The sequence below is a fragment of the Megascapheus bottae genome, chromosome 9, assembly GCF_031878675.1.
Source record: "Megascapheus bottae isolate mThoBot1 chromosome 9, mThoBot2.hap1, whole genome shotgun sequence".
Taxonomy (NCBI): domain Eukaryota; kingdom Metazoa; phylum Chordata; class Mammalia; order Rodentia; family Geomyidae; genus Megascapheus; species Megascapheus bottae.
In genome coordinates this window covers 40,265,709-40,279,821 of record NC_143517.1, presented here as the reverse complement: position 1 = coordinate 40,279,821, position 14,113 = coordinate 40,265,709, and the positions used below count along the sequence as shown (strand labels likewise).

General features: G+C 41.4%; 2 protein-coding genes across 5 annotated transcripts in view; both read right to left on the bottom strand.

The window, feature by feature from the left end:
* Nucleotides 1-8,046, bottom strand: part of Spag1 (sperm associated antigen 1) — a 59,355-nt gene extending 51,309 nt beyond the window's left edge. Inside the window, exons 1-3 of one of the 2 annotated variants that reach the window (XM_090339143.1) lie at nucleotides 7,969-8,046; nucleotides 4,025-4,166; nucleotides 1,891-2,050 (exon numbers count right to left, since the gene is read on the bottom strand). In XM_090339143.1, coding sequence (XP_090195269.1) covers nucleotides 1,891-2,050; nucleotides 4,025-4,164 — 300 coding nt within the window. In that variant the 5' untranslated portion in view covers nucleotides 4,165-4,166; nucleotides 7,969-8,046. Of the gene's footprint in view, nucleotides 1-1,890; nucleotides 2,051-4,024; nucleotides 4,167-7,200; nucleotides 7,517-7,968 lie in introns of those variants that run through there. The other variant, XM_090339144.1, reaches the window with a different exon arrangement.
* Nucleotides 8,047-10,241: 2,195 nt separating this feature from the next.
* Polr2k (RNA polymerase II, I and III subunit K) lies at nucleotides 10,242-13,599 on the bottom strand. 3 transcript variants are annotated; one of them, XM_090338711.1, is made up of 4 exons: nucleotides 13,486-13,599; nucleotides 12,934-13,003; nucleotides 12,224-12,316; nucleotides 10,242-10,719 (listed from the first exon to the last, which is right to left on the bottom strand). In XM_090338711.1, the coding sequence occupies exons 2-4, from the start codon at nucleotides 12,992-12,994 to the stop codon at nucleotides 10,697-10,699; spliced, it is 177 nt and encodes a 58-aa protein (XP_090194837.1). In that variant the 5' UTR covers nucleotides 12,995-13,003; nucleotides 13,486-13,599; the 3' UTR covers nucleotides 10,242-10,696. The 3 variants fall into 3 exon arrangements, with proteins under 3 accessions (XP_090194837.1, XP_090194835.1, XP_090194836.1); XM_090338709.1 differs by having other exon boundaries at nucleotides 13,495-13,597; XM_090338710.1 differs by lacking the exon at nucleotides 13,486-13,599 and adding an exon at nucleotides 13,231-13,451.
* Between the last annotated feature and the right edge of the window lie 514 nt (nucleotides 13,600-14,113).

Sequence of the window (14,113 nt, the reverse complement as noted above, 5' to 3'; positions counted from 1 at the left end):
TGAAGTAGGTAGGATTACAGGCGTGAGGCATTGGCATCTGGCTACAGACATTTTGTTTTTGTGGGGTTTTTTTTTGTTTGTTTTTATTGTAATATATAGAGGGGTTACAGTTACATTCGCCAGATAGTAGTTGCATTACCTCTCACACTACAAGTGTTTTTGAGGTGACAATTTGATCATGACAAATAACATTCTTCCTTCTTAAAAAAAGAAAAAATGGTGCCAGTCTTGGAGCTTGAACTAAGGTCGTCCCTGAGCTTTTTTTTTTTTCCCTCAAGGCTAGCACTCTACCACTTGAGGTACAGCTCAAGCTTCTGACTTTTTTTTTTCTTTTTTGTAGTTAACTGGAGATAAGGACTTCTCTGACAAGACTAACATTGAACCATGATCCTCAAATCTCAGTCCCCTGAGTAGCTAGGGTTATAGGCATAAGCCACTGATGCCCAGTTCCTACTTTTTCTTTTTCAGTTGTGGAAAAAAATACCTGTAACATAAAATTTACCTTCCATGATGCTTCATCTTGGTTGAGCATTTGGATTCAGCGCCTAAGAGATTGGTAAAGCATACCTCTGGTGTGTCTGTGAGGAGGCCTCCCGACAGGGTTAACTAAGGAGGGATTCCTCGCTGAATGTGTGAGGGGCCATTCCATAGGATGCAGCCCTGGATGGAATAACCCCGGAGCAAAGAGGAAACCAGACCTACAGACATGCTTTCTCTGTTTCCTGGTTGCCACCTGTGAGCTGCTGTTTTTCCACCTCCTGGCCACTAGGGAGATTACAGCCTCTGAATCCCTAAACCACAGGGAAATTTTGAGTAAGGTCTGCCCCTCTCTCGCACTTGCCCTTCCTTCCTCTCTCTCTCTCTTTTTCTCTCTCTTTCCCTCCCTCTACTTCCCTACTTCCCCCCTTCCTTCCTTCCTTCCTTCCTTCCTTCCTTCCTTCCTTCCTTCCTTCCTTCCTTTTTCTTTCTTTCTTTCTTTCTTTCTTTCTTTCTTTCTTTCTTTCTTTCTTTCTTTCTTTCTTTCTTTCTTTCTTTCTTTGGGCTTAAACTCCTTAGCTCTTCCATTCAAGGCGGAAGGTCTGCCACTTGACCCATTGCTCCACTTCAGGCTTTTGGAGATAAAAGTCTCATGGACTTTTCTGCCCAGCTTGGCTTGAAACTAAGCTCCTCAGATCTTAGCCTCAGCCTCTGAAGAGATAGTATTCAGGCATGAGATACTGGTACTTGGCTTTTTTAGTATTCTAATATATATATATATATATATATATATACATATATATATCAGATACTTTTGTAAGCATGGATTGAGCAATAAATTATATTACTTGTCCATATAGGAAGGATGAAGGTTAAAAAGGAGGCAAAGAAGAAAGATATAAGGAGAAAAAGGAAAAGAAATAACAAAGGAATAAGAGAAATGATAAAGGAGGAAGGAAACAGATGGGGAGACAGTAAGAGGAAGAAATGGCAATGACTTCAAATCCTGATCTTAGACAAAAGAAAAAAAAAGAAGATACATAGACAGTAAATAAAGACAATATCATTAGTCACTGGAGATACATAATGTAAAACCACAATGAATCAAATGCTAATACAAAAAAAAAAGATGCTAGGCAAGTGGCTTATGCCAGCAATCCTATCGTAACACTTCGGAGGCAGAGACTGAGAAGATCATGGCCAGAGGCCAGCCCAGGCAGTTAAATTTGCCTATCTCCAATATAACCAGCAAAAAGCAGAAACAGAGCTGTGACTCAACTGGTAGAATACCAAGCAAGCAAGCCAAGCACGCTCGAGGCTCAGAGTTCAAAATCCAGCTGCAGCAAAAAAAAAGCAACTAATATTTTCGAAGTAATTACTTTGTTGAGAAACAAGAAGCCCGGGTTTCTCTACCTTTAAATCACCGTCAATTTTTTCCCATTCTTCTTTTGTAAAACTGGATGGTGTTGCTGCGGGTTTCTCCTTCCTCAAAGCTCTGCTTTCAGGAGCCAAGCCGGTAAGACGCTTCTCACAAAATTCTGTAAGTTCAGGATAATATCCTTCCTCACCCGACCTTAAAAAATATTTATAATTTCAGAGTTTGCACCTTCTGTAGAGCACCTGAATAAGCCCCACATTTCCAAAAAGACAGCAAAGGCTGACTAAGGCTGAATGCCGGGCTCTGGCTCCCGTGGCACAATCTCTTTATGTATCTGTTCATCTATGGAGTGGTATAGTGACAAAAAAAAATTCTCAAAGAAACCAACTTCCACAAAGTTTTCCCAGTTGAATAAGTAACATGTTCACTACTACTTAACACACATAAGTTCATTTTGGACATGAAGCAGTTTTATAAATACATCTGGGAATTAAGTAGTCGAAATGGAAAAACTGAATATGGGCTTCATTTTCAATTTTTTTTCAAATCCTGGGGCTTGAATTCAGGGCTTGAGCATTGTCCTTGTGCTTCTTCCTCAAGGCTAGTGCTCTGGCACTTGAGCCACAGCATCACTTCCAGCTTTTCTATGTATGTGGTACCAAAGAATTGAACCCAGTTCTTGGTGCATGGTAGGTAAGCACGCTGCTCCAAGGTCAAATTCCCAGACATCAATAGGAATTTCTGTTCAGAGTTCAATTAAAAAGGGGAGAGAATTAAAAATGGCAGAGAAATACCCCTCAAATTCTATCTAGAATCATTTTTGTGGTGGGCTAAATAGTAGCATCTGGTCTCTTTATTTTTAAAGAAAATAAATTGTTTCCCATTCTTCTGTAGCTTTACTCCTAAATATAAATTCAATTTCCAAGTTAAGTTTTATACAACAATCACCAGTCAACAGAATATAATTTAATTATATAATTATATAAATCAGTGGAATCAACATTACAATTGTGGTTTTTTTTAAGCTCTTCGACCCATAAATTTTCATTATAAAAAATCAGTCCTTGGGCAAATATTTATGACAACATTCTGCTAGGAAAATAATAAGATTTTTCATCTTTCCATTTCAGAAATGATGAGGTTACAATGTCAACTCTGGGATAGAAGACAGGAGACTAAATAAAAGTGATGAAGGAGAAAAAGGAAAGGCCATGATCACCAGGAAGGCGTCAGAGGAAAGAAATGCAAGAATCACTGGTGGCCGCAGGAACCCTACCAACCCTGGAAAGGAAGGCTCCTGCTCCACAGGAACCATCTATATCAGAACTCTGTCCCCCAATGAAAACCGCTCAAGAAACTTCAAAGAGGTGTTTAGAAGGCAGTGCTTCTCGTTCAAGTGGAGTCACACTGGCTTGCACTCACACACACACATACACACACACATTACTCTAACAATCAGAGTATTAAAAGCACATTTCTGGGCCCACTTCAGATTTCTTGAAGCAAAACTCACAGGAAAATGACCCTCAAGTATGCATTTTTAGTCACCAATATTATACAAATTAATATCTAATATACACACATATAAATATTGTATATGGTGATCATATATATATTTGGCATTCACCACATGGTGGGGCTGTACATTAATTTCTTGTCTTCAGGCCTCCCACCATTCAGACTGGTGAGGTAACTAGCTTTCTTCCCTCACAGCTGTTTTACCTGGTCCTAGAAAACTGAAGGAAGGGCTTGGAATGTGGCTTAATGGTAGAGTGCTTGCCTACCATGCATGAAGGTCTGGATTCAATTCCTCAGTACCACATACACAGAAAAAGCAGGAAGTGGTGCTGTGGCTCAAGTGGTAGAGTGCTAGACTTGGGTAAAAGAGGCTCAGGAATGTGCCCAGGCCCTGAGTTCCAGCCCTAGGACTTGAAAAAAAGACAAAAACTCCAAACTGAAGGAACTAATTGATCTAGGTTCAATCTTGAAAGTAAACCTAGTCAGACATTCCAAACTAACTATAGGATCAAAACCACTCTTTTGGAAACTGCCATGGGGAAAAAACAATATTATTTCAGAATCTTCTCCAATATTTCTATTGTTTCAACTTTAAGAAGTCAACAGCATAATTAAAACATAACCATATTTTTGAAACTTTTAAATGCTTACCTCAACACACAAAGAATTTTTTCCAACTGTTTGACATCTGAACACTTTTCAATATATTTGAAATCCAAATGTTCAATGGGAATTTTAAATTTTTTGGTTGTTCCAAAGCTCCACAAAGAAGGACAATCTTTGGCAGTCATGACTGAAATGCAGCACAGGAAGACAGATATGACACTCATCTATACAGTAATGTTCAATTCAGGTAGTGGCGAATCATCTGAGATGAAGGAAGTCAAGTGGTTGTTTCAAGGAGGAAAGTTCATTGTGGACTCTACACTCCCCAATAACAAGTTAACAGAGGCAGACTTAAATTCCTATGTGTCACACTATGTTCCCTTAAGCAAAGCTACAAGAAAATGACAGAATTGATGCTCCAACTACTTTTTATCTTTTAATGTTGATTTTGAATTGCCTCTGACTTTAAATGCTTATTAACATCTCAAATCGTCCTACAAGTTCAGCTCAAGCATCTAGAGCTTCCCTAGCTTTTCTTCCTTTTTCCATTTCTTGTGACCATTTTTGTCCTGTCAGTGAACAGTTCCCACGATGTTCTAAAGCACTGTGCTAATATTTCATAAAAGTTTCAATTCTTTGTTTCTAGATTGTGATAGATCTTACTCATTCTCATGATTCCAAGACTAGCTAACATAGTAAGTACGACTTTTTTTTTCCCAAGAGAAATGCTTCTTTATTGATGGCTGTATCTATTAACAAGTATCATTAGTCAGAAGCCAGTGAAGGAAGTCAGACCACTTTTATGTTCAGTTAAAGGCAGTCAGCTCATCATTCTCAGTAAATACGACTTTGACATTATACTCCTTAAAAACTATTTGCTGAGTTGTGTTAGGAATGAGTCCTTTGGCTTTTCACTGTGATGACACTATTAATGTCATTTGTTTTGTCTGTTGTGGTGCCTGAGATTGTAGGGCTTGAACTCACGGTCTCCACACTGTCCCTGAGCCTCTTTCTGCTCAAGGCTAGTGCTCTACCACTTGAGCCACTCCCAGTTTTTGAGTGGTTAATCGGAGATAAGAGTCTCTTGGGACTTTTCTGCCCAAGATGGCTTCAAACTGAGATTCTCAGATCTCAGCCTCGTGGGTAGCGAGGATTGCAGGTGATCCAATGACACCTGTTTATATAATTTTTAATGTGTGCTGGGTATCATTCTAAGTACATGTACTTTACATAATTTACTGTACTTAATTCTTTCAATTATGTTAGGTACCTTTTTATGTGAAGAGCATTAATAACAATTAACATTCATGGAGCTAAATTGCTATGTGTCCTGATTAGTTCAGTCTTAAGAATCACTCTCCAGATTGGCATTAATGATCACTCCTAGGGTTAAGGGTGTAGCCCACTCACAGTGTTTACCTAGTGTGCACAGCATCCTGGGGTCAACTAGAGAACACAAGTAGTAACTTTTAGCTTACTTATTTCATAAATAAGTAAGCTAACTAGTAAACTGAGGATATAAACCTAAGGCTAACTGTAGAATTCATCTATTTTGCTGTGTGTGTGTGTGTGTGTACCAGTCCTTGGACTTGAACTCAACATCTGGTCATTGGCCTTGAGATTTTGTGGTCATGTCTAGTGCTCTACTACTTGAGCCACAGCTCCACTTCTGGCCAGAGTCCATCTTCAAATTTCAGAAGCAACTCATGTTAGCAATCAGCGCTTTTTTTTTTTCCTTTTTGCCAGTCCTGGGCTTGAACTCAGAGCCTGAGCACTGTCCTTGGGCTTTCTCAAGGCTAGTGGTCTACCACTTAAGCCACAGCACTACTCCCGAGTTTTTCTATGTATATGGTACCGAGGAATTGAACTCTGTTCTCCGTGCATGCTAGGCAAGTACTCTACTTGAGGGGACAAACTCCTGGTCCCTCATCATGGTTTTATAACAAGATAGAATTGAATTTAAAACACCATCTGGCATGTAACATGTTTCATAAAAAACTTTAAAAAGTTATTGCCTATATGAATAGAAGTTATGCGTGTATATAAACACATGGTTACAACTGAAATGCATTTATATTGGGGGACACTATGAAAAACTTTTTAAAAACCATCCCACTAAAAACCTATTCTAAGCTGGGTGGGCGCGGTGGCTCACGCCTGTAATCCTAGCTACTCAGGAGGCTGAGATCTAAGGATGGCAGGTCAAGGCCAGCCCAGGCAGTAAAGTCCATGAGACTCTTATTTACAATTAATCACCAGAAAACTGGAAGTGGCACAGTGGCTCTAGGGGAAGGGTGGTAGTCTTGAGCTGAAGAGCTCAGGAACAATGCCCAGGATCAGAGTTCAAGTCCCATGAACGATGACCCCCCCAAAAAAAAAAACAACTTACAGGGGCCGCGAGTTTGGCCTAGTGGTAGAGTGCTTGCCTAGCATGCATGAAGACCCAGGTTCGATTCCTCGGCACCACATATATGGAAAGAAAAGCTGGAAGTGGTGCTATAGTTCAAGTGGTAGAGCTCTAGCCTTGAGAAAGTCCAAGGACAGTGCCTCAGGCCCTGAGCTAAAGCCCAGGACTGGCAAAAAAAAACAAAACAAAACAAAACAAAAAACCCACAACAACAAAACCCCCCCTTTCTATGATCGTTCTAAAACAAGAAGTACTAGCTCTAACTTACATAAGTATTTCTTCCAGTATCCCTGCTCCCTGAGTGAATATATAATCAGACCTCTGCACAGAGGACACGCTGCCATCTTTCCTTCCATAATTCTGCTGAGTTTGACAAGGGGTATAGAATATAAATGACAGTTCTTTGGTTTTGAAATTATATCTGACCAAGAAATCAGATTGGGTGTTCTCACACCCAATCTCAACACAGGATAATCTGAAGAGGGTAAATTATAGGAAAGAGGGATGAGGGTGTGGCTCCAGCAGACCAGTGATTAAGCACAAGGTCATGTGTTCAAATCTCTAGCCACTACAACAGAGTTACAGGTGGGAAAGATGAAAAGCCTTATTTACACTGTTAAAATAATGGGTGAGTCGCCTTGGGAACAGAGGATTTTTGTGGGGCAGAACTGAGTAACTAGAAGTACTAAAACAGGTTTCTGTAAGCTGAAACTTACCTTGTAACCACTGAGTTTGATTTGCATGAAGTATAATTAAGAATATGAAATTAACATACATATTTATAACTAAGAAATAAAATTAAAAACATTCTTACCTAATCAAACGATATTCATTATGAATACTGTTAAAACATTTCTCAAAGTATCCATTTTGTAAACTGCTTTTTAATTTTTCATACCCATTTTCAAGATTTACTAAATGTTAATTTGCAAGTTCCAAGAAGTTAGACATTTTTTGCTCTTAAGTTCTTCCATAATTCTTTGCCAAGTCTTTGTCTCTGATGAGGAAAATGCTTTGTCTTCACGGCATTTTCCTCCATCATTCGGACCCACATCCACTTCCTCATATCTCCTAATCCGTTTGTCAGTACTGTTTCCAGTGGAGGCGACCAAGGCCATGAAAACAAGGTGAAAACAGAGGCTGCTCCAGTTGGGGCACCTCCTTCTCAGCATCCGCTGGGCCAAGCGCCCTCTGCAGCCCGCAAGGAAATGGCATCTCCAGCATGGCAACGGTTGCTATGTACAGCACGACCTGGGAGGACCGCCTGGCTAGGGACTGGCTCTACAAGCCAGCTTGCTGCAACTGCCACTCTTCAGACATAGGATTTGGCCCCCAGAGCTGGTTCCCCTAGCTGACCCCGTTCCAACTTCCAGCAGTCACGGACCCTGGCCTTTTCCCCGGACACCCATTTGTTTCCGCAGACTACGGGGGAAGATGTTCATCCCATAGCCGTCCCTCCCCCCCCCCCCCCCGCCCCGCGCTCATTCTAGTCCTTCTTCGCCTCTGCCTTCCGCCCCCTCTCCCACAAGGGTGGTGATGAATGCAGGCTGCCCTGGGCAGGCAGGTACACACCAGCACTTACCTGGTGCTCAGGTCCCCACTTGGTGGACGGCAGGCTTGTGGGCAGGCTGAGGGGCGTGTCACCCAAGACCGACCATGGGGGTGGAGATTAGGCGCTGTGCAACGTGATTGGCTAACATCCACCTGCCATGTCGCTGATTGGCCCCACCTAACCTGCTCTCACCAGCAGAGACCACTGACTAGTAGAACTGAAGGGTGAAGATTCTGTCCCTTTGAGTTTGAGTAGCTTAAAATACTTCTTGTTATCCTGGACTGCTGTATTCCTGTAATTAAATGCAGTCTGCAATGCAGCTTATACCCCCGTTTTGTGCGTGTGTGGTGGTGGTGGTGGGGGGGGGCGTTGTGAGGCTTGAACAGGGACCTTGTCCCTGACTTTGTGCATCGGCGTGAGCCACTGGCTCCTGGCACCGCTTTGTCTTTAAAAAAAAAAAGAAAGACAGGTTTCCTTTTTAAATTTTTTTTATTGGTCATGGGGCTTGATCTCAGCCTGTGCGCTGTCCCTGAGCTCTTCAGCTCAAAGCTACCGCCTTACCCTTGAGCCAAGCCTCACTTCCTGTTTTCTAGAGGTTAATTGGAGGTAAGTCTTAGTTCCTTTTGTGCCCGAGCTGGCTTTGAACCTTATCCACAGATCTCAGCCTCTAGAGTAGCTAGGATTACATGTGTAAACCACCACACCCGGCTCCTTTTTTTTTAATCCATCACACTGGTTATGATCCAAGTACCCCAGTTGTTAGGGATACCAACGTGAGATAAACTTAAGTGAGAGAAGACACTATAGACCATTTATGAACATTTTTGTTTTGGTCCGTTGTGAACTCTGGGCCTGGGTGCTGTCAATGAGCTCTTTAGCTCAAGGCTAGTGCTCTACCACTTGAGACAGAGCACCACTCCTCCCCCCCTTTTTTGTTGGTCTTGGGGCTTGCACTTGAGCCTGGGTGCTATCCCTGAGCTCTTCAGCTCAAGACTACCACCCTACCCTTGGTGCCACAGCCCCACTTCCTGTTTTCTAGTGATTAATTGGAGATAAGAGTCTCTCAGTGCCTCAGCTGACTTTGAACTTTGACTCTGAACCTCTGATCCTCAGATCTCAGCCTCCTGAGTAGCTAGGGTTAACAGGCGTGAGCCACCACCCCTTCCATATTTGTTTTTAAGTAAATTTCAGATTCCATTTCTTAAATGGAGGAGCACTTAGTACATGCCTAGCAAACTGTAAGAGCTCAGCAAATTCTTTCTGCCTTTTGCACTTAAAGATCTATATGTTTGCAAGTACTGCTGGTAATAAAAATGCTAATGCTCAAGCCATTAAGCTTACAGTACTACCTCCACTGCCAGTGCTAAAAAACACTGAACTTATATGTACATATACATAAGATGCAACTTTAGAACAATCCTTAGGCTAACTAAATTCCATATTATGAGAAAGTCTTCACACCTGACTCTAGCTAGCAAACTTCATCAAAATTGTGCCCTAAGTTGAAAACATTTAGCCACTGTAACTTTTCATCATATCTTCAGTAAAGAAACCTTTAAAACTATATAGACAACAGTAGCAATTCCACATGCCTTCTAATTTTCTTTTCACTGTTTCCTTCTAGTTATAATACTGTATATATTTACGCATAACAAGATAAAATAACTTGAAGGAAATATTGCAGGCAAATTAAATTTGCCACTAAATTATTGCACCCAAAATAATATACATACAAAACTCCAATAAATAAATATATATATATATATAACCACACACACGCGCACGTGCACACACACACATATGTAGAAAGGGAGACTTGAGGTCACACTGCCAATTACCAATTAACTTCTCACCCCTTCCACAGCTATCATTCTGGCCCAGCCATTAGAACAAATGACTCATTTTTTTCCTGCTACTATATGTCCATATATATATGTGCATGTGTGTGCATGTGCATGTGTGATTCTCAAACAGCCTGAGTAACTTTTAAGTCTTATACCTTGTCACTCTCCTGCTTACTGTCCCATCACTGGCTTTGCATCAGTGGGTTACCACTTATCACTAATCTCAGCATTCACTATATTTATAGCGTGAGCTTCATTCTGGAATGGGAACAAAACAAATTCACATGCCATTCAGTTCCCTTTGTTCTATCTTCCTATTACTAGCTTCTTCTCATCAGTCAACATGGATGCAGTAACCACTCCACTTTAACTTATTTGCTACACACAAGTTATTTCAGAAGAGGGAGAGGATGTGTGTATACATGTATATGCCAGGCACCCACTTAACACCTTCTCAGCCCTCTTTATACTATCTAATCACTTCTGGTTTATTTTTCTAAAACTTTATACTGACAGCAAATACAACGGTATACTTTGTACCAATGTACCAAACAATGCCAGAAAGTTTACAAACAGACATGGACATGAAATAGTGGTTTCCAGGGAACTTAAATCAGAACTATGAAGTTTCTAGAAAACTGAGTTTTTTTAAACAAGGCCTGATGAAAAGTGTGGCTTGAAGAAGCAGTTTTAATTTTCATTGTGAGTCAGAATACATGTCATACAGTTGAACAAATCTTTTATACAAAGTATTGATACCTAAATAGAATCTTGTTTTAAACATGAAATAAAATCCTATGTACATAGTTTTATACTCAAAAGGTAAGTGTGCTAAATTAAATGTTATACCAACAATAAGAACCATTAATGGAGTAAAAGCAAGTAAAATGAAGACACTCCTGGATTTCTATGATTCATCGAGCATCAAAAACCACCACTGTTAAATTCAGTTAAGGACAAAAAAAGCACTTAAAAATTATGTCAAATGAAAAGAAATATGTAAAATGTATGGCCTCTAAATCAATTTATCTTTCCAATAAATCACTGTTATTTCATATAAAATGAACAAAAAGTGGAATTCACTATGACAACTGGAGATTAGCTACTCAGGAGGCTGAGATATGAGGATCTATGTTCAAAGGCAACCTGGGCACAAAAGGACCTGAGATTTCCAACTAACCTCTAGAAAACTGGAAATGGGGCTTGGTTCAAGGGTAGAGTGGTAGCCTTGAGCTGAAGAGCTCAGGGACAGCTCCCAGGCCCAGAGTTCAAGCCTCATGACCCACCAAAAAGATACACACACACACACACAAAACAAAACAAACAAAAAAATAAAAACTCAGAAAAGATAATTTGTTGAAGTTTAAGAATTTGTTAGTTATTTGATACATTTTGTTTGGTATTTGTATTTCTCCTCTAATTTAGTCTTTTATGAGCAAAGATAAAAAATAAGTGTATTTATAAATATAGAATCTCTGAAAAGGTGGGTTTTTTTTTTTTTTTTTTGCTGATCTTGGGATTTGACTTTAGTGCCTGGGTCTGTCCCTCATCTTCATTGGGCTCAAGGTTGGCCTACAACTGGAGCCACAGCTCCACTTCTGGACTTCGTTTTGGTTTTTTTTTTTTTTTTGGTAATAGTTGACTGAACATAAGAGTGTTATGTCCAGGCTGGTTAGGAACCTCAATCCTCATATCTCTAACTCCTCATATCTCTGCCTCTGCCTCCTGAGTAGGTAGGATTGCAGATGTAAGCAACCAGGGCTCACTTGAAAAGCAGAAATTCCAAATCAACAATTTTTTTTGGGGGGGGGGGGGAGGAGGGAGGGGTTTGAACTCTGGGCCTAGGCTGCTGTCCCTGAGCTATTCAGCTCAAGGCTACCATCATTCTACCCTTGAACCAAGCCCCACCCTTGAGCCAAGCCCTACTTCTGGTTTTCTAGAGGTTAACTGGAGATAAGAGTCTCAAGTCCTTTTGTGCCCAGGCTGGCTTTGAACATCGATCCTCAGATCTCAGCCTCCTAAGTAGCTAGGATTACGGGTGTGAACCACATTGCCCCCAGCTCAACAAATATTTAAATTACAGAAAGCCAACACACTGGTCCATAAAAACGCTAATTATATTTCTTTTCAAAGCCAGGTAAAATTAACAAGCAAAAAAGCTGCAACTGAAGGCAATGCTCAGTTGTGAGCAAATTAGCCCACCAAGAACATGAGGCCCTGAGTTCAAACCCCAGTACTGGCATTAAAAAAACAAAAACAAATAAAAAACACAATCCAGGGCTGGGGACAAGGGCCTGAGATCAAACCACAATACTGCCAAAATTAATTTTAAAAAGAATCCAAAATTTGTATATTTTTAAAAAATCAGGACTTGGTTTATACCACCCCAAATGTTATTCTTCATTTCCCCCTCATACTTAGAAAACACAGTAAAAGGATACATCTTTTAGTCCTTTTCTTGTACATTATTCTGTATCCACATTCTCTGCATCTGATTGGATCTCTGGATTTTATTTCACTTTCTGTGTGACACTCTAGAAAAGAAAGCACATTTTCTCAACACCTAAATCGAAAAACATTACATAGGAGCAAATTAAATTAGCTATATATCTGCCTATATATTAGAGAGATAGACAGATAGATAGGTTTTACCAGTTGAAGGGCTTGAACTCTCTAGGCCTGGGCACTATCCCTGAGCTCTTCAGTTCAAGGCTAGCAAGTCTACCACTGGTGCCACTTCCAATTTTCTGGTGGTTAACTGGAGATAAGAATCTCATAGACTTTCATGCTCCGGCTGGCTTTGAACCGATATCCTCAGATCTCAGCCTCCTGAGTTCTAGGATTACAGGCTTGAGCCAAGAGAGCCCAGGCTCAGCCATATTTTTTAATCCAAGGCAACCGAAAGCACTAAAATATACTCCATTTCAAGGACATGCTATTATTAAATGTACTAAACAGTACAGAACAGAAATTGTGAGCACTGTACTTCGAGGTGAAAGAAAGCGAAGTTTAAGAGAACTTTTTTTTTGTAAAGGTGACTTTAGCAATTTTGCCTCCTAAATTCGCAGATCAGTACTAACGTAAGGAAAAGTATCCGCAATGATTTCCAAAAGGTTCGGTGAAACACCCTGGCTTTAAGGGCTACTCTTACCTCCACAGATATATATCATGGGCTGCTGCTTCGGGGGCTGAACGTCCTTCTGGGTGTCCATTGCTAGTCCCTGGAATCAGATTCAAATACTTAACAGTTCAAAGCGGCATTCTCACAAAACCAACCAGGTCTTGTTTTTCTCCAGAGAGATGAGTAAGATCCCATCTTAACCAAGGACCGAACGCTCACCCCATGCCCGACCCAATATACGTTAGACATGACATAATTTCACGACACCCGCTGGATGGAGACGTGAATCCGCGCCACTCAGCGACTCAAAGGCAAAAGGACTCAGACCTGAGCGACGGTCGCGTCCTCCCAACTTTCGCCGGAGATGAAAACAGAACGACGGCGACGAAAAGGCTAAGTAACGCGATAATGGCCAAGTGGCTAAAGTAAAAGAAGCCAGAGGACCGGAAAGCTCCCCCTCACGGCACCCCAGCGTCTCCCAACACTAACCCCGCCACGCCCCGGGCACTCTTAACCCTAAGTCTTTTCTGGCTTTGGCCAAAAAAACCGACTAATGCCTCAAGTGTCAACGCCCCCACGTACGTCACGCACAGAGAAAAACTTCAGGCCGCGAAGCGCGGAGGACCTTCGCCCCAAGCTTGCTGATTCCCCGTCTCGTCGCAGTGTGGCTACAACAGTAGCTACGGACTTCCGGCGCGGGCGTATGACGCACAACCTCTATCCCCGCCTCTTCCGCCTGGTGTGTCTCCTTCCTCCTCCCCATTATGCAAAGTAGAGAAACTGGTTCCTGTCAGGGACTGTCAGCTACTCTGGAAGCTGAGATCTGACGATCGCAGTTCAAAGCCAGCGTAGGTAGGAAAGGCCGTGAGACTCTGATCTTCAATGAAACACACACACACACACACACACACACACACACACACACACACACACACACACACACACACACAGAAAAACTGGATTAGAGCTGTGGCTCAAGGTGTAGAGTACTAGCCTTGAGGAGGAAAAAGAAAAATAAAAGCTCAGAGACAAAACTCGGGCCCTGAGTTCAAGCCCAAGAATCGGCACAAAACAAGAGAAATTGAGAGGTAGGATGACAGACAGACAGACAACAACATGCTGGAAGGTCCAATAATGAGAACAGAAACAGAGGTGACCCATGGAATCCTGAAGCTTAGGCGTACATAGAATAATCCACTCCACTAAGGAT

Excerpts from the sequence above, each read along its gene's own strand:
- Polr2k (XM_090338711.1), bottom strand. The coding sequence starts at position 12,994 with ATGGACACCCAGAAGGACGTTCAGCCCCCGAAGCAGCAGCCCATGATA. Across the intron at positions 12,317-12,933 it reads CATGATATATATCTGTGGAG|AGTGTCACACAGAAAGTGAA; the intron begins GTAAGAGTAGCC and ends TTTCTTTTCTAG. Across the intron at positions 10,720-12,223 it reads CAAGAAAAGGACTAAAAGAT|TGGTGGTTTTTGATGCTCGA; the intron begins GTATCCTTTTAC and ends TGAATTTAACAG.